This window comes from Sinohyriopsis cumingii, chromosome 13 (genome assembly GCF_028554795.1).
Source record: "Sinohyriopsis cumingii isolate HCF-2022 chromosome 13, ASM2855479v2, whole genome shotgun sequence".
In the NCBI taxonomy this organism is placed as follows: domain Eukaryota; kingdom Metazoa; phylum Mollusca; class Bivalvia; order Unionida; family Unionidae; genus Sinohyriopsis; species Sinohyriopsis cumingii.
This window is the reverse complement of record NC_142973.1, coordinates 2,829,238-2,853,881: the sequence shown is the minus strand read 5'-3', so window position 1 is coordinate 2,853,881 and position 24,644 is coordinate 2,829,238. Positions and strand designations below refer to the sequence as shown.

Below are 24,644 nucleotides of genomic sequence, written 5' to 3'. Positions count from 1 at the left end.
TTCCACTGAACTTAATATAGCCTTGCTCAAAGGATAGGGCATGAAGCTCACTCCTTCATCTTGTGAACACTAACAAAAGCAAGAAAACAGTCTTGAGGGTAAGGTACTTGAAACCATCACCTAAAGGTTCATAGGGGGCTTTAGTTATAGACCACAAGATAAAAGAAAAATTCCCTCTAGGCATTAATGAGCGAGTCATCAGTTTTTACAGCTCGAAATACCTTATCAGGTCTGCTAAGTGAGAACCTGCAAGAAAGGTCATGCCTTTTGAAAAATTGATTGTGTTGTAGAGAGCTGCTATGGAGCCCTAGAAAGCTGAAAATGAGCTCTTCAAAAAGGAAAAGAAGAATAGTATCAGCCACTGTGCTCATAAAGAGGCAGCAGGATTGACATCAATCATTAAAGATTCTCCTCTTGGCATCACAGACCTTAGATGTAGCAACTTGGCAACTTTGTATGTATGAATACTTTGATTTATTGAATTGACTGAATGACTCTATAGCTATATACGTTATATGATTTATGCATGAAAAGTGGTTCATGATCAAAATGCTCCTTCATGTGCTGATCATTGTTGGAGATCATAATAATCTACCATAATGTGCTTCATATAAAGAGTTTGTTGTAAGAAATGAACTCTGGTGGATCTTTGCCTTTTAATATGTAAGAGTGGATTATGTAAGCATGACCAATTCTAACTCATGTAATGATTACTTCCTCCTTATGGATGGATAGAGTGGATTATGTAAGCATGACCAATTCTAACTCATGCCATGATTACTTCCTCCTTATGGGTGGTTCCGTAGGAGGGAGGACATTTGTCTAAGTAGGGTCTGACCAATTTTTACTAAAAGCATCATTCTAAGATATCTGCTACTTACTAAGACCCTTTGATGCAAGGTCTAAAGTCAGTGCATGGCCTTTTAAAATCAGTTTTATTACCTCTAATAAAAACATGACCAGACTAACTAGCAGTATATTATATTGTGAGAGGTACATTGCCATCAATTTTTAATGACCTTGTTAGTCAATAACAGGTTTTCCAAACTCCTATTATCGAGTGACTGAAGTACTGATAGTGTATTGGAGAAGATGACTGCATTTAAAATATTTTTGGTTTTTATGTTTTACAGGGCAAGATCTATTGCACTCACTTCTGCTGTAAATAATGATGCATCATCAGGGCAAGATCTATTGCACTCATTTCTGATGAAAATAATGATGCGTCATCAGGGCAACATCTATTGCACTCATTTCTGCTGTAAATAATGATGCACCATCAGGACAAGATCTATTGCACTCATTTCTGATGAAGATAATGATGCGTCATCAGGGCAACATCTATTGCACTCATTTCTGATGAAAATAATGATGCACCATCAGGGCAAGATCTACTGCACTCATTTCTGCTGAAAATAATGATGCACCATCAGGACAAGATCTACTGCACTCATTTCTGCTGAAAATAATGATGCACCATCAGGGCAAGATCTACTGCACTCATTTCTGATGAAAATAATGATGCAACATCAGGGCAAGATCTACTGCACTCATTTCTGATGAAAATAATGATGCGTCATCCGGGCAAGATCTATTGCACTCATTTCTGATGAAAATAATGATGCACCATCAGGGCAAGATCTATTGCACTCATTTCTGATGAAAATAATGATGCACCATCAGGGCAAGATCTATTGCACTCATTTCTGATGAAAATAATGATACACCATCAGGGCAAGATCTACTGCACTCATTTCTGCTGAAAATAATGATGTGTCATCAGGGCAAGATCTACTGCACTCATTTCTGCTGAAAATAATGATGCATCATCAGGCAGAGAAAGTTTGACTTCCACTACAGAGTTGGGGAGGGGATATAAAATCTGTGCTTGTACAGCATGCAAATTTCGCCATATTCAAGTACAGCTTAGTCACACAAAAAAGCACATGTCAAACCAGTCAAAACCAAAAGCATGATCCAGTAAGAATCAAAGTAACATTTTCTGAAACCTTCAAAAAATTGCAAAGCATTCCAAATCAAAGGCATTCTATTCATGTTAAGACTCCTCTATGAACTGGAAAGAGAAACCAAGAAACTCTGTATGTAATAGTTATTATTCAGCTTGAAATATTGTGGACTGATACTGATGTAGCTACATGTAGCTGCTTTCAAAGGAATATTAAAATAAAGAATTTTTCATTTAGGTTATTTGACCATAAAGATGTAAATGTCAAGACTGTTCACAAAATAAGCATATACATGTACTTTTGTCTAACTGGGTTACTTTTAGGCAATGAAAGTCATACCAGAAACTGTATCTGAATCATCAGAATCAAGTTCTTGCTGAAGTGTACTGACTTCCTCTTCTTGCTGCTTCTGTTTTTCCTCTCTCTTCATGTCCCATGTAGTTTCATACAGATTATCTACCTCCTTTTGCAAAGAATCCTGATCTGATTCTTTCTTTAATGTAACGTCTTCCTCTTCTTCCTTTTTCTGTTTTCCTTCCATATTCACAATCCATGTGGTTTCATAAAAATTTTCTACCTCCTTTTGCAAAGGATCAGGAGAGCAAGAACCATCATTTGGATCATTTGGTTTCTCCATGGGGAACACATAATCACTTTCTACTGAAGTTTCTTTAGAAAGCAGGCCCTTTTTAGTGCCTGCAGAATCACTCTTTGTAGAATTTTCTCTTTTATATTTTTGAAATAGCAAACCATAGTCATCATCATTTGCACTAGTTAATGGAGTGGAATGCACTGAAATGGGAGGAGTGGAGCTAGCAGATGAGACTGGGCTCATATCTATATAATCACGTTCTTCATTAGCTAAATGTTCAGTAGAAACAGTAGTTATTGAGTTATCTCCCTTGTTTTCATTTTTCCCCTCAACCTTGCATGGTGTTGGTGGAAGAGCTCTATTTTTGAAATTAGATGGCAATGACTTTAGTTCCTTTTTGCTATGTACTAGATCTCCACCTTGATGGACCAAGTCGCTTTTCTGTGGTTGGGAATGTTTGTCAATCTTGTCAGGAATGTTTGGAATTTCCATGTACTTATTTTCATCAACATGTCCTATTTCCATGTATTTACTTTCTTCAGTTGGCGTGGCTGCCGATGTAGATGCAACAGTACTATCTACTGTAATGGGTCCTGTGGGAGTATGTACCTCTGAAGGACGTTGTGGGCGTGGAGACTTTTTTGTTCTAGGTGGTTTCTGTATTGTTGTCTGTAAAAAAAAAATAATGCTTTTCAAATTCTGCCAAATCCCATATGGTCATTATAGTGCTTTTCAAATTCTGCCAAATCCCATATGGTCATTATAGTGCGAACCCAAAATGCAAGTTTTTCAAAGCACCCCAAGAATTTTTGGGTAAATGTTGATACCTTAAGAATAATTCCATTAAGAATACTATAAGACTAAATTTAAGAAATAATTAAAAATTTCCCTACTTTACTTTCATTTTCTGGGGCAGTGTATGTTTAGACCATTTAGCAGATGCAACAGTAAGAAAAATGGATATACATGAGTGTCCATAAGGTCCCACTGTGAACATCAATGTCAACATAAGAGATGTGGATATACACAAGTGTCTATAAGGTCCCACTGTGTACATCAATGTCAGCATAAGAGATGTGGATATACATGAGTGTTTATAACGTCCCACTGTGTACATCAATGTCAACATAAGAGATGTGGATATACATGAGTGTTTATAACGTCCCACTGTGTACATCAATGTCAACATAAGAGATGTGGATATACATGAGTGTCTATAAGGTCCCACTGTGAACATCAATGCCAACATAAGAGATGTGGATATACATGAGTGTTTATAAGGTCCCACTGTGTACATCAATGTCAACATAAGAGATGTGGATATACACAAGTGTCTATAAGGTCCCACTGTGTACATCAATGTCAGCATAAGAGATGTGGATATACATGAGTGTTTATAACGTCCCACTGTGTACATCAATGTCAACATAAGAGATGTGGATATGCAAGAGTGTTTATAGGGTCCCACTGTGAACATCAATGCCAACATAAGAGATGTGGATATACACGTCTAAAAGGTCCCACTGTGAACATCAATGTCAACATAAGACATGTGGATATGCATGAGTGTTTATAGGGTCCCACTGTGAACATCAATGTCAACATAAGTGATGTGGATATACATGAGTGTCTAAAAGGTCCCACTGTGAACATCAATGTCAGCATAAGACATGTGGATATACATGAGTGTCTATAAGGTCCCACTGTGTACATCAATGTCAACATAAGAGATGTGGATATACATGAGTGTCTATAAGGTCCCACTGTAAACATCAATGTCAACATAAGAGATGTGGATATACACATGTCTATAAGGTCCCACTGTGAACATCAATGTCAACATAAGAGATGTGGATATACATGAGTGTCTATAAGGTCCCACTGTGAACATCAATGTCAGCATAAGAGATGTGGATATACACATGTCTAAAAGGTCCCACTGTGAACATCAATGTCAACATAAGGGATGTGGATATACACATGTCTAAAAGGTCCCACTGTGAACATCAATGTCAACATAATTGATGTGGATATACATGAGTGTCTATAAGGTCCCACTGTGAACATCAGTGTCAACATAAGAGATGTGGATACACATGAGTGTCTACAGGATCCCATTTTTACATGTGTGTCTAAAAGAAGATCACACTTTATACATCAATGTCAATGTAACCCTCTTCAGCAGTCATTCAGGAAATATGTTTTTTTTTCTTGAAAGGAATAAAGCATGTACAAAATGTTTTCCAAGGTATGGTTCAAATCAAAGTACAGTTGTACAATCCTGAATCAAATCAAAGTACAGTTCAACAATCCTGAATCAAAGTACAGTTCAACAATCCTGAATCAAATCAAAGTACAGTTGTTCAATCCTGACTCAAATCAAAGTATAGCTGTACAATCCTGAATCAAATCAAAGTACAGCTGTACAATTCTGACTCAAATCAAAGTATAGCTGTACGATCCTGAATCAAAGTACAGCTGTTCAATCCTGACTCAAATCAAAGTACAGTTATACAATCCTGACTCAAATCAAAGTACAGTTCAGCAATCCTGAATCAAATCAAAGTACAGCTGTACAATCCTGAATCAAAGTACAGCTGTACAGTCCTGAATCAAATCAAAGTACAGCTTATAATCCTAAATCAAATCAAAGTACAGCTGTACAATCCTGAAACATATTTTTGACTGGTACACATTAAGGACTATATAGGAGTCTAAGATGGAGCAGAGGAGTCTAAATCTTCTCATGGCATGATTCTTATCACTTAGAGTAAATGTGATGCATTCCATTCAAAACAAGAGTCCCAAGAAAGAACTGATGCTTTAGTAGCTGCAAGGATTTTGTAGAAGTCCACAAGAAGTGTGTTTCTTCTGTTTTTTTAACTTTTGAGTATCGAGACCATCTCAATTATTCTTGGAAAACTTCAACATACAAAATAAGGTATAGCCCCAAACCACTGATAGACAGTGCATAAATGTCAATGTCCCATGCCTCTGGGTCTGAACTTGTGAGATGAAGGTGGGCAGTTTCTGATTTCATCTTACTGAGAACAGATCAGGTGGACCCAACATGGACAAATCCAAAGAAAGCTCACTGGGTAGGCATACCACTCTGTATCAAAGGTCTGGCCCCCTCTTGGGAATGAATTAGTCATGATACTCAGCTGTACATGAAATGTCTGATCTGGGCTGTTACATGTTTATTCTTCTCTGTACACTATAAGAGAAAATCCCAAACCAGAAGACATAGATTTAGTGATATTGCCACTTCCCCCTACCTACTTCCATTTGAGGAGGTAGGCTAACACCAAAGAACTGTCATAATTATGACTATCTTTTTATGGTCCTTCCAGAAATGAAAGGCATTTACTATGACCATTCCTAGTGACTGAGTGGTCTAAAGCGCTCACCATTACAGATCACTGCCATCTCACCTCTGTCTGCGTGGGTTCAAGTCTTGGGTTCGGCCTATGTGGGTATGTAAGAAAGCTTGCCAGTAGCTTCTTGTGGGTTGGTGGTTCTTTCCGGGGTTTTCCCAGGTTCTTCCTCCACCATTAATACTGGCTGCCATATGTATCATATCTTGTGCTGTAAAATGACATTAAACACTACAACAAACAAACAAACAAACTATGACCTTTATTCCTAGAATGTTAATATGGAGATGTAAGTCTTCTTGCCACCTTTGCCACTGCCCATGGTGAAACTGGGCCAAGAGATGGGCTCGCATCAATGTGCCACTGACCATGGTAAAATGGGCTAAGTGATGGGCTCCCTATTCATTTGCCAATGACCATAGCAAAATGTGCCAAGAGATGGACCCCCTATCTATTTGCCACTGACCATGGTGAAACTGGGCAAGAGATGGCTTAAAGGTGGATGAAAGCAGGTAGGCATATCATCTCAGGAGATCCAAGTTTGCTGAACCCATTAGTGCATTTGCTATTGTGTGATGCACAATCCTGTTAATTACCTTGGTAATGTGGGCCATGGATACCCACACTTGAGCATGACCTGCTTTTTTGGCCAGTCAGTCAAATAATTGCTAGCAGCTTCAAATCTAGCATTGAGATGGTAGCAATCATGTTTCACACAAATATGGTTATGCTGTAATGTGCTTGTCCAAAGATAGCAACTCAATGCTGAGCATTGGTAATTGTATGCAATACCAGCATAGAAATAGTGATGACGATAGCTGGCTTCTTAAAAGAAAGCCTAGAATTGCCTGGATCATGTATTTTATCTGTCAGACAGTGGTTATGTATATGTTTTTTTGTTGTTGTGACTCCTGGTACATGATTTTATCTAATCAGTATAATTTTTATTCATGTCTATAAATCGCATAAAATATCCTTAGTTAAATTTTGCATATGTGACTTGAATACCTTAAGAGCATAGTAGTTACATAAGATCTATAAATATGTCTATGTATGTGTTGACAATTATTAATAACAATCTTAATAATAAGACTTAAATGATACTAATGGCTTAATTTCTCAGTGGCTGATGGGGTTTTGACATTTCTAGAATAATTCTGTAGCTTTCCATTGGTTGGGCTAGATCACATGAACAGGCCAATTTGACACAAAATTAATAGTGTAGTCTGTCATGTGGGGTCTATGGCAAGATAAAGTTGCAACAGACAGTGCAGTATATAAAGAGAGATCTGAGCAATCAGTTTCGTTCCAATTTCGGAGTCATCCTCATTTCTTGTGTTCCTGTTCTAAATCTGCAGACATTGTTTTATGCTGTACTTAGATATTATTTGAGAGGAAAAACACTTGTTTGGACTATTCAGTAGAAATAGAAAGTACTCATTATTTGGACTATAATTTTATTCTGCAACTGTTATAAATTATTTGAAGGAATTCTGGTCAATGCTTTTATGGTCCTTGGAAGACCAGTATATTTCCGGTTTTGAAATTTATAAGGAACTTTTTGTTCATTTAGGACTTTCATTGACCTTTATAAGGATTAGTTTGGATTCATTTCATAATACTGTATGTTCCTTTTGCATTTTCATTTATAACTTTAGTAATTAAATTGTTTGTTAAGTTTTACAAAACTTGTTTGCTTTGCTTTTTTCTGTTACATGGTTTGTGACCATAGAGTTGTAACAGACAGCCTTTCAGTCAGATTTTTTTTCACCTACACTGACTGCACAAGAAGATGGAAGTGTGACTATTTTTATCTTCCAAATCCACTAAAGCCATAGCTTTTTAGGCCGGGTTCCACCAAACAGAGCACACTGTAATTGGCAGAGATTTGCATCATGGCTGATTTAAAACTAGATTCCATACAATGAGGGTGGGTAGTATACAGTTTTATATCTCCCCAAAGGATAAGGCATACAGATTTGAGCTGGCTGTTGCACTGGGCAAGTGCTATGGTTTGTCTTGCCAGTATAAAATGCCAGTTAAGTATATTAACTGATTGGTTTGAATATGGACTCTCCAGTGGTCTTGCTCTCTGCTTGATATTGTCAGCTTGGAGAGATAGCTTGGTTGGTCCATGCAGCAAAACTGATGGATCCACTAACCAGATTCCATTTAAGTTCCATATACCTAGGTGTTGCCAGCTGGCATAGAGACTGGCTTGACAAAGAGATTGATTCCAAGTCAGTGATAATGAAATGTGAACAGCCTTATTACATGGCAGTACAATCTATGGTATCCAAAGACTGTGAACAGCCTTATTACATGGCAGTACAATCTATGGCTTCCAAAGACAGTATTATAATGAGGTTCTCCTTTTAATGCCATTTTTCAGCACATGATAGGCTGGCAATACATGGAGGCCAGTGTATTTAGTGGAGGAATAACCAGAAAAGACCCTGGGAAAAACCCCTGACTCACAGAAAGCTTTCTCACATACCCATGCAAGATGAGCTGAGATCACTCAGCCACTCAGGGCCCCCATTATAATGAGGAAATTCTACACTTGTTCTATCACATGTCAGTGTTTCTTGTAAAACTGTCAGTGAATTGATGACCACCCTGGTGGTCTAGTGGTTAGAGCATCCGCCTTGGATGCGGGAGGTCGTGGGTTCGATCCCTGGCTGAATCATACCAAAGACTTACAAAAATGGTACTAACAGCTGCCTCGCTTGGCGCTCAGCATTAAGAGGTTAGTGTTAGGACTGGTCAGCCTGGTGTCAGGATAATGTGACTGGGTGGGACATCATGTTACATCTCTGCAGCATGATACCCCAGTGCTAGATATCACTATAAACTGCCACACTCCAGACATCATAGCAATATGACTGAAATGTTTTTAAAGCTAGGTTAAAAATCCAAATCACACACATATACACTCATTGAATTGATAGAACTGAAAGGCTGGTATTCCCCCAAAACAGGCAAAAACTGTGACAGGACATTTTGTGTTACATATGAAAGTAATTATAACTGCAGACAGACTTTTCACTTTCAACATATCAACTCTGAAAAAGGTTGGTAATGTACTTGTATTATGTAACACCTGATAGGTAATATAACTGTACATTTAAGACCTGATAGGTAATATACCTGTATATGTAACACCTGATAAGTAATATACCCATATATGTCAAACCTCATAGGTATTATAAATGTGTATGTAACATCTGACAGGTATTATAACTGTGTATGTAACACCTGACAGGTATTATAACTGTGTATGTAACACCTCATAAGTAATATACCTCATCTGAACATAGTAACACCTGAACTCTCATGCATTTAGTTTTTCCTCCTGACAAATATCAGCAAAGAATCTTCTCAATATGATCTTTCCCCTACCCACCCACCAGATGTGTGGTGAATGGGTTAAATCAGTTTTTTAGACTTTTTAAATTTTATGATGTTAAAAAATAAAATTTTCCTTTCCAGTTTGACCAGTGACTATGATAGCTGCATTCTCTCAGGCATAACCTGAAAGGTTTTGATGACATGATATCAAGTTTTAACCAATCAAAAATGTTTTAACCATTCAAAAGTCAGATAGATCCAGTGCTCTAGTTTCCATAACCTCAAATGCCCTTCAAACTTTTTGTCTTTATGAAAATGATAACTGCATCAGTATTCCAATAATCAATTAAAATCCAAAATATCCACAAAAATTTTCTTTCATTCTGACATTCTGTGTTCTGTGGAAGCTGGATCTTTACTCTGGAGTAACTCAGTTTTGACGACACAAGGGGGGGCGAATAGTAGACATTTTTCTCATTACAGAGCAATTACTTGATTTCTTGTCATCTCAGCATCCTGTATTACAAAGGAAGATTAAGATTATCCCATCCTTGATCAATTCAATGAGTGAGAATATAATATAAATCCGACTGTTAATTTTAAACCTTGTGAAATATTATTCCCCTTTTTTTTAGCAATGAAATTTCTTAATCCAAGTGCAAAACTTAAGCAGGTGTCATGCATAAATAAGACATAAAACTAACAAGACTTTTTCAGTAAGGCAGTCAATATTTTTCTGCAAGGTGGAACATTTTTCATTAAGATATAACACAATATCATGTACTGCTATTGTTGACTTGGAAAAAATTAAAAAAGTTCAGAAGACTATCTGAGGTCGATGAAATGAAGGCAAACATGATGTTCAACTAAAGTACACTTAGACCTTAATTTCCTCCAGTACAGTTCTAAAGTGAACTTGGACCTTAATTACCTCCATTACAGTTTGTAAAGTACACTTATACCTTAATTACCTCTGGTACGGTTTGTAAAGTATACCTGGACCTTAATTTCCTCCAGTACAGTTTGTAAAGTACACTTGGACCTTAATTACCTCCAGTACAGTTTGTAAAGTACACTTGGACCTTAATTACCTCCAGTACAGTTTGTAAATACACTTAGACCTTAATTTCCTCCAGTACAGTTTGTAAAGTACACTTGGACCTTAATTACCTCTGGTATGGTTTGTAAAGTACACTTGGACCTTAATTACCTCTGGTATGGTTTGTAAAGTACACTTAGACCTTAATTACCTCCAGTACAGTTTGTAGAGTACACTTAGACCTTAATTATCTCCAGTACAGTTTGTAGAGTACACTTAGACCTTAATTACCTCCAGTACAGTTTGTAGAGTACACTTAGACCTTAATTACCTCTTTTACAGTCTGTAAATACATTTAGACCTTAATTACCTCCAGTACAGTTTGTAAAGTACACTTGGACCTTAATTACCTCTGGTACAGTTTGTAAAGTACACTTGGACCTTAATTACCTCTGGTATGGTTTGTAAAGTACACTTGGACCTTAATTACCTCCAGTACAGTTTGTAGAGTACACTTGGACCTTAATTACCTCCAGTACAGTTTGTAAAGTACACTTAGACCTTAATTACCTCCAGTACATTTTCATAAACTTAGGTTCCCCATGGAGCTCAAAGGCTTCTCTTAACTTGACATAATCTTCAGGTTTATTCTGAATTTCACTTGGCAACATCTATCATCTCTCCTGCCACGAGATGTCCAATTAACATAAATGTTGCTTTTCCTGCTTATTTACCCAAAGAATCTGAATATTACTTTTGTATTTATGTACTGACTGTTTGAGCCTTTTTATTCTTTTTCATCTTCAAAGTTTGTTTGTTCATTAGATGCTATTTCTAGAAAATGGTATATATCCAACAGCTTGATAATGCAGTTACTTTGCATGAAAAATATGGGCGGTTTAAAGCTTCAGAGGTATATTTGTAAAGTTAGACTGGTTTCTTGACTAAGTCCACTGAATCTAATATGAAACCTGAATCTGGATAAAACATGGACAAGCCAGTATCTGGAATTTATCCCAAGGATTGTATTTTCATAATTTTGACTTCTATTCCTTAAGTATGTAATATAAGGGTTATTTTGGAAAGACTTAGGGTCAAATCACAAGGGTTGGCAGGTGTATGGATGGACAAGGGTAACACTCTTAAAATTTCATGGCTGGCAAATTACCTCTATACCAGGGATCTCAAACTCAAATCACCACGAGGGTCACATGAGGACTAGTATGTTGGCCCGAGGGCTACAGTTGTGAAGAAAAAAACTGCATAATTATATTACTAATTCCATGCCATTGTGGGCTGCAGGAATTAAACTCCTTGGATCCATGGGCCATGTGTTTGAGACTCCTGATTTATACTAATTTCTATATCCAGTCCAACTGCAAACTGCACAGACCCAGATCTGCCATCATATAATACATTGGAATATCTGGGTCTTTCAGTTTGTTAGGAGTAATCAGTAAAACAAACAATAAAGAACCTGATATGCAGGTGCATCATGCAATGGCACATTTGGGTCTATGTTGTTTGCAGCTGGACTCGACTTATAAGCAAGTATGTATGGTAGCTATCCATTAAGAAATAATCCATATTTGAGAGATGTGCAGGTCAGAAGTCAAATATTGAACTGATTGTTCCTGTTCTGGTCACTCCAAAAATCAGTCATGTAATTGACATCTGTTGGACATTTGATGTGTAATTAGTATATCACATGGTCACTCTTGCTCAACAAGCTTCCTTGTGACAGTATCCAGTACCAATACCAAGAGGACAGATTAATCTTTCCCTTGTCATTAAAAAGCCTTTCTAATAGCAGCATGTTTTGTAATCACACTGGAATTAAGACATCAACTTAAATATACAAACCTTCAATGGCACAGGTAATTTCCAGGTAAAATATGCTAGTAAAGATTGTTAAGTGTATGTCCCAATGACAAGTGGCTCTTGTAAAGTACTTGTCACTCTTCAAAACCACCTGTAAGATGTGTTTTGTTTAACATTTGTCAATTAGAAATAATAGAAAATAAAATGAATTCTATTTAAAGTTTTCTTGTTTCTATTATTTGAGAACCAAAAGCATGTATGTCCAGTAACCAGGTTATTTTGCTCATGCTTAAGAAATTTCAGATCATGTCATTTACTTAATATGATCTGACATTGCTGATACAACAGTTTTAAAAGCTACTTGTCCAGATGGAAAAAAAACTACTAGTTTCTTGATAAAACTACTTGTCCAATTTGAAAAACTATGAACTTCTTTCAAAACTACGTGTCTAATTCGAAAAACTACTTGTTCCTTGCCAAAACTACTTGTCCAACTGGAAAAACTATTTGTTCCTTGCCAAAACTATTTGTCCAACTGGAAAGACTTGTTCCTTGCCAAAACTACTTGTCCAATTGGAAAAACTACTAGTTCCTTGACAAAACTGCTTGTCCAATTGGAAAAACTACTAGTTACTTGACAAAACTTCTTGTCCAATTGGAAAAACTACTAATTCCTTGACAAAACTGCTTGTCCAATTGGAAAAACTACTAATTCCTTGACAAAACTGCTTGTCCAATTGGAAAAACTACCAGTTCCTTGACAAAACTGCTTGTCCAATTGGAAAAACTACTTGTTCCTTGAAAAACTACTTGCTACTGAGAAGTGAACAGACTTAAAAGTCAAACCCTTGGATGATTGGTCAGTTTAAAGATGGCCATTGTATTAATTCAAATCTACATCACTCACCGGTGTTCTCTTGAGTGTTTCAGGTGATTTGGAATAGAGTTCCCCAAAAACTGACTGGGTCTTCCCATCCATTTTGAGGTATTCAGTTGGTGGGAATGATGGTGGTATAGCAATCCTCTCTGGAGATCCTGTTGAATCTGACAGAAGATAAGGTGTTAGTGAAAAGATTGCAACAATGACAACATCAAATTTAAGTGTGTCATCACAAATCCAGTGGATTATTATAGATTTCCTAATTTGAAACAAAGTTTTGGAGTAAAAGGTTTCTTTGAGAATAGTTGCCAGTCATAATACTTATGTTGCATGATTACGGCCTCAGAAGTCCAGCCCCCCCCCCAGCTGAACATTATCTCAAAAAGGGCAAAATTTATCTGCCTACCAAAGTATGAGTCAGACAAAAGTGATCTCCCCTTACAGGGAATTGGCACTAAACTATATACTTCAACCATCACTGTGGTGGATAGGCAAGCTCTGACAGGATTTATAATGTAACTTCAGGATTCATAATGTAACTTCAGGATTTATAATGTAACTACTGGATTTATAATGTAACCACAGGATTTATAATGTAACTTCAGGACTTCGTATTGTAACTTCAGGATTCATAATGTAACTTCAGGATTTATAATGTAACTTCAGGATTCGTAATGTAACTTCAGGATTTATAATGTAACTTCAGGGAGGATATCTGTATCATGATCTGATAAGTCTTATCAAAGAAATTTATCTTACTCCAAAAATTGGTTTCTTCCTCAAATACATTACACCATCATAATTCATTAGCATAATAGGTAAAAAGATGGAGGAAGTTATATTCCTCTTACTCTGGAAAAGGCCCAATCTCCAGTCTCCCAATGCATGTGAAGCAGCATTTAAGTCTTGAGAGAGACAATGACTATAAAAGCCACAGATATCTCTGGACATGGCCCATTGATGTTGGAGGCTGAGAGTGATGTGACAAAAGTCAATGAAAACTTGGCCATTCCCCTTGTATGCCTTCAAAATCGTGGGCATTTAAGCTGTTGTGATCCTATCTATGACTGAAGCTCCAAACTCCTTTTCATGCAGGACATCCCCAAAAAGAGCCTCGCTTGTTTCACTTAGTCCACCCCAATAAGTTGATCCACCTCCGATGACAAAGTCCAGTTTTGATAGGTAAATACCATTTGATTATTCATGTCATTGCTGGTTTCCATGATGCTGGGATGAGTAATACATTTTGTCCTGCCCATCGGGTTAACGCCAGTAATCACACAGAGCAAAATGATAGCATATACAAGTAAAGTCAGTGAAGCACCTGGTATATTTACTGACAGAAGATGCTAATGACTATAACACACTGTTTAATAAAATTACTAGCGTTGAAACAGTAAATTCTTTTACCCTATACAGTGTATGGCTTTGTACGCAGTTGATATACATGCATCAAAGTTGCACAGTGCAGTACGCTATAAATAGAGCACCTGTTACCTATCTGACTCTATACACATAGGCCAGCCTGTTAACTGCTATAGCAGTGTTGTATATTTTACATACATCATTTGAACCATTTTACATTTTTCGTACACATCTATTATGTGTAGAAAGATTCAAGAATAAAATCTGATCATTACAGTTGTATAATTATTTTTCACGGAAGAATTTTTATGTGCTTTAAAATCTTGAGAACTTGTTCACCATGAAGCCAGTGAAGCCATGTGACCAACTGTAGCTGCCATTTCTCATATTCAAGATTTACCAGTTCTACATCTACATCACTAAACCGTCTGAATTTGATAAAGTATAAAAGCCTTTGTTATTGAAGCTTTCGTAGTTGCGATTCTAATCGGTCAAACTCCAGAAAGTACTGAACCAAATCTGCAGCCTCCATTTTGGAGAGTGGAGAATCAGACCCAATTACTTTAAATAGCAGATTATGAATACAGCTTAAACAGACACCACATGATCTGATGTAATGGTCATTCACATCAATGAATGTAGTATCTAACAGGGGGTTATCACTGAAGGTGGCACTACAAAAACTGGTTCAAAATGGCTGATGTTTACAGCAGGCATCAAAAGGCACTTCCATGAGAATGGTGTAGAGGTATCCAAAATTGCTTCCATGTGAATCGGGAAGAGGCGTCCAAAGGCGCTTCCATGAGAATCAGAGTAGAGCAGTCCGAAGGCACTTATAGGAGGTAATGGGACAATATATTAACCAAATCAATACTGACTGCAGTCAGAAACACCCCTGTTACAAAGTGTGCACAGGGAAGAAGCAGCACAAAGTTTCTAATTTCTAAAATCGAGTGAAACTTGTGCATTAAGCTTGCTGACATAATGGTATTTCCTGCTTGTTTTTGCACAAGCTTTTCAAATACATTCCAACATTAATTTTAGGTCAGATTCATACAGTACACATTATCAATTGGACCAACTGCCATCTCACTCCAAGTTTAAAGCCATGAACTTGCATGTTGCTAGCACTAAATTGAGGTGCAAAACTGTGAGATGCCTGAATTATCAACTGTATTAATATTATTCTGTGTTAGCATAGAAGAGTATGGCACAAGTATTTTGTATTAGTATCATTCTGTGTTAGCATAGAAGAGTATGGCACAAGTATTTTGTATTAGTATCATTCTGTGTTAGCATAGAAGAGTATGGCACAAGTATTTTCTATCAGTATCATTCTGTGTTAGCATAGAAGAGTATGGCACAAGTATTTTGTATTAGTATCATTTGTGTTAGCATAGAAGAGTATGGCACAAGTATTTTCTATTAGTATCATTCTGTGTTAGCATAGAAGAGTATGGCACAAGTATTTTCTATTATTATCATTTTGTGTTAGCACAGAAGAGTATGGCACAAGTATTTTGTATTAGTATCATTCTGTGTTAGCACAGAAGAGTATGGCACAAGTATTTTGTATTAGTATTATTCTTTGTTAGCACAGAAGTGTATACTACAAGTATTTTGTATTAGTATTATTCTGTGTTAGCACAGAAGAGTATAGCACAAGTATTTTGTATTAGTATTATTCTGTGTTAGCATGGAAGAGTATAGCACAAGTATTTTGTATTAGTATTATTCTGTGTTAGCACAGAAGAGTATAGCACAAGTATTTTGTATTAGTATTATTCTGTGTTAGCACGGAAGAGTATAGCACAAGTATTTTGTATTAGTATTATTCTGTGTTAGCATGGAAGAGTATAGCACAAGTATTGTAGTGAGCAGCATATGGACAGATGTGTTACGATGCTTCATTTCACATTTAGAGCTTTTTTTGGACAAAAAGGATTGTAGTGAGAAAGAATATTCATATTTTCAATTTGTTATACATTTTTCTCAGCTTGCAAAATATGTTTTGGTGCTACAAGGCATGTGTCTGCTAGTACAGTGTTGGTTAACCACTTACTAGCTTTCCTAATGAGGCATGTATGTGTTAGTACAGTGCTGGTTAACCACTTAATAGCTTTCCTAATGAGGCATGTATGTGTGTTAGTACAGTGCTGGTTAACCACTTACTTGCTTTATGTGTGTGTTAGTACAGTGTTGGTTAACCACATACTAGCTTTCCTAATGAGGCATGTATGTGTGTGTTAGTACAGTGCTGGTTAACCACTTACTAGCTTTCCTAATGAGGCATGTATGTGTGTGTTAGTGCAGTGCTGGTTAACCACTTACTAGCTTTATGTGTGTGTTAGTACAATGTTGGTTAACCACTTACTAGCTTTCCTAATGAGGCATGTATGTGTGTGTTAGTGCAGTGCTGGTTAACCACTTACTAGCTTTATGTGTGTGTTAGTACAGTGTTGGTTAACCACTTACTAGCTTTCCTAATGAGGCATGTATGTGTGTGTTAGTGCAGTGCTGGTTAACCACTTACTAGCTTTCCTAATGTGGCATGTATGTGTGTGTTAGTGCAGTGCTGGTTAACCACTTACTAGCTTTATGTGTGTGTTAGTACAATGTTGGTTAGCCACATACTAGCTTTCCTAATGAGGCATGTATGTGTGTGTTAGTGCAGTACTGGTTAACCACTTACTAGCTTTCCTAATGAGGCATGTATGTGTGTGTTAGTACAGTGCTGGTTAACCACTTACTAGCTTTCCTAATGAGGCATGTATGTGTGTGTTAGTACAGTGCTGGTTAACCACTTACTAGCTTTATGTGTGTGTTAGTACAATGTTGGTTAGCCACATACTAGCTTTCCTAATGAGGCATGTATGTGTGTGTTAGTGCAGTGCTGGTTAACCACTTACTAGCTTTCCTAATGTGGCATGTATGTGTGTGTTAGTGCAGTGCTGGTTAACCACTTACTAGCTTTATGTGTGTGTCAGTACAGTGCCTGGTTAACCACTTACTAGCTTTCCTAAAAGATATTGCTACACTTAAACCATCAATGGTTATCAGTGTAATCATTACTGCCCTAAACATTACATAAACCACCTTGCACAATGTAGTACCAGACAATTAACAAAATTCATATACTCTATGTACTCACTTATAAGTCGAGTAAAACTGCAAACAACAGAGATCCTGATCTGCCATAGCATAATGTGCCTGCAGATCAGGGTCTATGTTGTTTGTTCTACTGATTACTCCTAAAAAAAACTGCACAGGACCAGATCTGCTGGTGCATTATGTGATGGCAAATCTGGATCTATGCAGTTTGCAGTTGGGCTTGTCTTATAAGCGAGCATAGATGGCACTTGGTCGAGTACAAAAATGAAATTAATTTAGCCTGTAAGGCATGTAATACAAATGGCACTGACATAAATCTTGATAGACAAAGTCAGACCAATAAAGTGTGAATTCTTGATCTCAAATGGAATTTAGAGTTAAATATACAAACAAATTCCTGGAGTACATTTACGTTTATTTGAAAATTTAGAATCACTCCACACATTAAAAAGACACATAAAGGACACACTTTTGTGATATGTCCAAAAGAGCATACTTTCAAGCACAAACAAAAGTAGCTGCTGCAGTATGGACAGAATCCTGTCCCTTGGAGGGGAAATCACTCTTACCTGACTCCCACCAAAGCTGGCAGAAATTATTTTACAATTTTATTGCTATTATTTGTAAGGTAGTAGTCATACTCAAAATGTTACTAGTTAATGCATTTGAAGAAGAAAAAGTATAATTGTTAAGCCTCTGTTTGACAACACCTTCCCATGTTCCACTCCACCCCAGGGACTGTGTCCCAGTCATAACCCAAATTCCATTACATACGAGTCTTTCTCTTATGACTGCATATATGAAATTTGGTATAAAAAAAATATTAACAAATATCCTGCAACTGAAATTTTGCACATCTGACCTTTTGACCCTATCACGAGGGGCTCAAGAGAGGAAGTAAAACACAAATAGCTCTTTTGCACATAGATACCACATTGATAAGTCATGTACCAAGCCTGGTGAATTTCCACCCAGGAGTTTCTAAGATACCACACTGATAAGTCAGGTACCAAGCCTGGTGAATTTCCACCCAGGAGTTTCTAAGATACCACATTGATAAGTCATGTACCAAGTCTGGTGAATTTCACCCAGGAGTTTCTAAGGAGATAGAGTTACAGACAGACTGAAACACAAACGGATGGAGGACAAGAAATGATGGCCAGACAGACAGAGATTACTTCTGTACCTGATCCTAATAAACCAACAGCCAACATTACTACCATCTATATACTCGCTTATAAGTTGAGTAAAACTGCAAATAACAAAGATCCCAATCTGCCATAGCATAATAGGACTGCAGATCAGGGTCTTATGTTATTTGTTTTACTGATTACTCCAAACAAACTGCACAGATCCAGATCTGCCGGTGCATTACGTGACGGCAGATCTGGGTCCATGCAGTTTGCAGTTGGAGTTGTCTTATAAGTGAGTATATACAGTATTACTACTTGCATTGCCACAAATTCTATACTAATAATACTATCCTGTAGTTGGCATCGGTGTTGCTACCACTAATGCTGATGATGATATCACTACTATTATTGATACCAATACAAGCACATCCTATGATGAAAGAACAAATTTTGTTATATTTTAATCAAATCAAAAGATAATATGAAAAATGCAACTAGGTATTTTAATGGTCCCACTCACCATTTCTCCTGCTAGCAGGTGGTGGGCTGTCTGTGCTGACTACTGTTATACCCCTAGGGGGCAAAGGAGGGGGCTCATCAATGGACACTGAACTCTTTATCTGGGGTCTATAAAAAAAGAAAACATGAAAAGAAAAAGTGTAGTTACTGATTATGTAACTCACCTGTACAAATCTTTACCTTAGTAGTCTCCACAGCCATTAACTCACCTGTACAAATTTTTACTTAGTAGTCTCCACAGCCATTAACTCACCTGTACAAGTCTTTACTTTAGTAGCCTCCACAGCCATTAACTCACCTGTACAAATCTTTACTTTAGTAGTCTCCACAGCCATTAACTCACCTGCACAAATCTTTACTTTAGTAGTCTCCACAGCCATTAACTCACCTGTACAAATCTTTACTTTAGTAGTCTCCACAGCCATTAACTCACCTGTACAAATCTTTACTTTAGTAGTCTCCACAGCCATTAACTGTCTGTGCAAAAATTAAGTTCAGACCAGAGTTATGTTGACAATGAAATGTTAGCCCATTTTCTAATACAGGGAGGTGAGGTTGGGGTAATGCAATTTTTCTACTTCAAGTTATGCAACTTTAAATTTTAAAAAAAATTAAAATCTGATTTTTCAATTGGCATATTGTGCTCACATATCTTTAACCTGCATTTCATCTATCTATCCATCCATTTTACCTACCTACCTACATACCTATTGTGACAGGGCATAACATAACACAATAAAAACAGAACAAAGTAGAGATACTGTAAGACAATTTTCAAAACCAAAGATTAATGTAGTTTTTGTACTTAGATAAATCTTTATGCTAAAATTCTTCTTCAGAAGCTATTATTATTGTCAAAGACTAGAAGCCAAATTTTACTTGGTAAAAGAAACAGGCTTTGAGTGACTTTGGAATGACAGCCTGCAGTGCAAGCTAAGTTCATGCATCATGAGGCCAAAATAAATGTTGCACAAAATAACAAAAAAGTCCCTTGCACCGTAGGACTTTGCATAAGAACTAACCGATCAGTCCCTTCTTCATGATGCCTATCCTTTTCTACCATGGCATAGTGAGGCTCCTCAAGCAATGGCGCAGTCTGTACTACTGGGGAAGTCACAGGGGAGGTAACTTTTGACATAGCCAAGGAATTGCGTGGCTTTGGCTTTGGTGCTGGTTTGGTGGGGGTCAGTGTCTCTTGGGAACTTGGAGGAGGAGGTGGTGGAGGTTCATCTTGTGCTAGTTTCTGCTTCTTATTCATATGATCTGGGGAGAAAAAAAAGATTTGCATTTTGCAAAAAATTTTCTCATAATTATGCATTTCTATCATATAATGAATTATATATAAAAGTATCATTGTTTATTGGACATGTCCAAATTGTATTTTAAAAATGATTCGGCAGAAGTTGGTAAGATTTCTCTTGTCATACCCCATCTCTCAGTAAAGCCACGTTACAAGGTTTCTTAACCTTTTTTACAGTAACAAAAAGGTAAATAATATAAAATTAAACACAATTTCAAAATTACAGAAATAAAACTTACTTTTGAATTCATCTCAATCCATCCTGTTCAGAATTTACGAAGAACCAGAAAATGGGTCAGTTAGTACAAAGTTGATGGTGATCAGAGGCAATAACTCTATCACAACAGCAACAACAATAAATTGTAAATCAAACCAAACTTAAAGTGTTCAAATATCAATTTTATACCATTGTTTTTTTCTGAATCTATCCATTATGAGGTTACAAAGTGTAAATGAAATATTTGGTGTTTTCTGTATTCCCAAGACAAAAACACTTATGTTGTTTTGTTTTTATTACATATCTTTTAAAAAACTGTAATCTATACTTTTAAATTTTTTTGGCATTTCATGTTTTATGAAAGATAGTGTACAATCCTCAACATGTACGCGTATGTGTCTAAGCCTACATAAACTGTAAGACAGTGTACAATCCTCAACATGTACATGTATTTAACAGTGTAAGATAGTGTACAATGCTCAACACGTACATGTATGTGTCTAAGCTTACATAAACTGTAAGATAGGGTACAATCCTCAACATGTACATGTATGTGTCTAAGCTTACATAAACTGTAGAGATGTATCATTGGTGTGTCGGCATTTTAAATATGGATTTACTCTTTAGCTTTGAATCTTAAATGATGTTGTATGGGCAATGTGAATGGATTTAATCTGCAGTCAAAGGCAAGTGAATTTCTCCTTACTTCTCAGCTGGAACAGGTTTTGGACTAGGAAGTGACCCCTTTCGAAATGACCCCTTCTCTTACACTCTACTTCAAGCAAATTTCAGGTCAAATTTTACAGACCAACAGTAATTAAATACATTCAAGTTTGTACAGAAAGCTCATTCATTTATAGTACATTCAAACAATCTATTTTTATTTTCAATTAATTCAAGAAATCATTGATAATTTAAGCACAGAATTGATAAATTGTTGTAATTGTTGTTGTTGTAGGGTTTAACGCCATTTTCCAGCACACGATAGGCTATACATGGCGGCCAGTATTAATGGTGAGGAAGAACCCGGGAAAACCAAGGAAAGAACCACCGACCCACGAGTAGCTACTGGCAGGCTTTCTCACATACCCACATTAGCCGAATCCGAGACTCGAACCTACACAGACAGAGGTGAGATGGCAGTGATCTGTAACGGAGAGCGCTTTAGACCACTTGGCCACTCGGGGCCCCTGAATTGAGAAATCAAAGAGTCTGTCTCTTTCTAACATGCAGAATTTTAATATTTATTTGGACATATTTAAACAAGAGAATTATAAACAATAATGTAGTATTAATATGTTTTCTTCTTTTTATTTTCAACTTGAACAGTAGCAATAATTTAAAATGAAAACGCACATTTCCTTCATTGTCCCCAAGTGATTTTACTAACACTGTACACAACAGATCGTGGGTTCGATCAGCGGCCGAGTCATACCAAAGACTTACAAAAATGGTACTAACAGCTGCCTCGCTTGGCGCTCAGCATTAAGAGGTTAGTGTTAGGACTGGTCGGCCTAGTGTCAGTATAATGTGACTGGGTGGCACATCGTGCTACATGTCTGTGGCATGATGCCCCAGTGCTAGACATCACTATAAACTGCCACACTGCAGACATCGTAGCGATATGACTGAAAAAAAATCCAAAAATCCAAATCACAATCAAAACAGCTGCTACTCTCTGTGAAATGTTTACCTTTATGTTGCGAATGTTTGTCAATTTTACCCACAGATTTACTAAACAAAATTGAATCCTCTGTAATTTAATAAAAAAATTCTAAGTCCCTCCACTTAATCTGGCTCCTAAAAAATACAATTCAGCACACATATTTTTGAAACTCTGAAACTTAAATTTATTTTAGCTATGTTGGGTAGTTTAAATGACTTGCATTGTGGAAGGTCTCATGGGAATTAAATATGGGTAAAGTTTTGTCTAAAAGTAGAGCATTCTAATCATGTCTTGAATGCTGACATGACTCCTATGTACAAATTAATCTATGTCTCACTCTCTCTCTCTCTTGATCACACTTTTGATCTCTCTCTCTTGAGATCTTTCATGATGTTGATCACTCTGGTGGCCTAAGTGGTTAAAGCATCCACCATGGATGTAGGAGATCGCAGTTTCGAACCCCAACCAAGTCATACCAAAGACTTATAAAAATAGCACAAGCAGCTGCCTCACTTGGTGCTCAGCATTAAGAGGTTAGTATTAGGACTGGTCGGCCTGGTGTCAGGATGTGACTGGGTGGGACATGATGCTACATGCCACAGCATGATGCCCCAGTGCTAGACATCACTATAAACTGCCACACTGCAGACATCATAGTGATATGACAGGAAAAATTGTTAAAGCTATGTTAAAAATCCAAATATATCTCTCTCTCCCTAGCTTTATCTGAGAACTCTTTGTCAAACATTTTGTCATCCAAAATACTGTTGTCCATCTCAATGAACTCTAATTTAATAGCCAAGACATAGTGAAATGTACCTAAATTGCCTTTTGCTACTCCTGGTATTCTCCCATTATTCCCAGTGTCAAAAGCGGCCATTTTTACCAAATATAACTGCATTTCTTACATTACAAATGGTGTTGGCATTTCTGTATTATTTAAAATTTAAAGCAAAAAATCAATAAGATATTTTATAAGTGGAGTATATTCTAATATTTTAACTTGCAAAAATAGTTCCAGGTTGGGTGTTTGATACAGAAATTTTAGGTGTGCAATGCAGAATTACAGACTGAACATCTATAGTGAACACCAGATGAACCATGTAAGTAAAAAAGGCCAATGTCTAACCTGTGCTTATGCAATGAAGCATCACTCTGAATACATCTTAAAGATTAACAAAAATTATAAAGACAAAACTTTAACACTAGATGTCACTGCTTGAGATGGATTGCACTGGCTAATGCTTGTCCAGGCAAGATCAGAATGGAAAGCAGATAACAACTTAAGTATGGACTGGATCAATAGACACAAGTAATATTATCCCCTCCCCACAAGTATAAAGTAAAGGTGTGTGTGTTTTGGGATTTTTAATGTAGCTTTAACTATCTGAGTCATATTGCTACGATGTCTGCAGTGTGCCCATTTATAGTGATGTCAAGCACTGGGGTATTATGCCACAGTCATGTAGCATCATGTCCAACCTTATCACATTATCCTGATACCAGGCTAACCAGTTCTAAAACTGACCTCTTAATGCCGAGAGCTAAGTAAGGCAGTTGTTTGTACCATTTATTATAAGTATTTGGTATGACTTGGCTGGGGTTTGAATCCAGGACCTACCACATCCAAGATGGATGCTCTAACCACTTAGGCCACTGAGTGGTCATAATGAGGTAGAAGTATAATAAAATAAGCATCACACTAGAAAAAGACACAAGACCTATTATAGCCTCTCTGATATCTGTATAAGACTTCTCAGCTGACTGATGAGCACTAATTAGATCAAGTGCTGTCATTCCGTTACTGTCCTTTGCTTCCACATCGACACCTGCAATAATCAAAAAGACCATTTTAGAATTAGAAAAACAGGTTGTTTTTTTCTTGGAATGCATCATTTTTTTTTAGGAGACAATGCATTATTCTTTTACTTAGAAGTCTTCTCTCATTTTACTTCTATCTTTATTTAAACTATGCAATAACGGTATTTATTTGAGAAAATGATAACAATAATGGTGGTTTTACAGTTCATCTGCCATTAAAATTTTACGACAAAAGAGTGTTATTCCCCATCTCCTACTTCCAAATGCTATTCATGGGTATAAGAAATACAAATTTGAAAGATAAATTATTACACTGAAGATAAATTATTACACTTAAGAATCTTTGCTTGATTTGCTTATAGACTAATTCATTCAGATACAATTCATCTGAGCTGAATTTCAACTAGATTTGTTTGTAAAACATGCATACCCCACCAATGAAGTTCAAAACCTTCAACATGAGTAAAATGAATGACACATTATAC

The 24,644-nt window shown here is 36.8% G+C and overlaps 1 protein-coding gene across 5 annotated transcripts in view; it reads right to left on the bottom strand.

The window, feature by feature from the left end:
* Positions 1-24,644, bottom strand: part of LOC149784853 (uncharacterized) — a 404,070-nt gene that overhangs the window by 319,068 nt on the left and 60,358 nt on the right. For all 5 annotated transcript variants that reach the window (XM_089978427.1, XM_089978423.1, XM_089978426.1 and 2 more), the window contains exons 7-11: positions 24,060-24,167; positions 20,178-20,418; positions 19,157-19,263; positions 13,055-13,191; positions 2,307-3,228 (exon numbers count right to left, since the gene is read on the bottom strand). In XM_089978427.1, the coding sequence (XP_089834553.1) occupies positions 2,307-3,228; positions 13,055-13,191; positions 19,157-19,263; positions 20,178-20,418; positions 24,060-24,167 (1,515 nt within the window). The remainder of the gene's footprint in view (positions 1-2,306; positions 3,229-13,054; positions 13,192-19,156; positions 19,264-20,177; positions 20,419-24,059; positions 24,168-24,644) is intronic.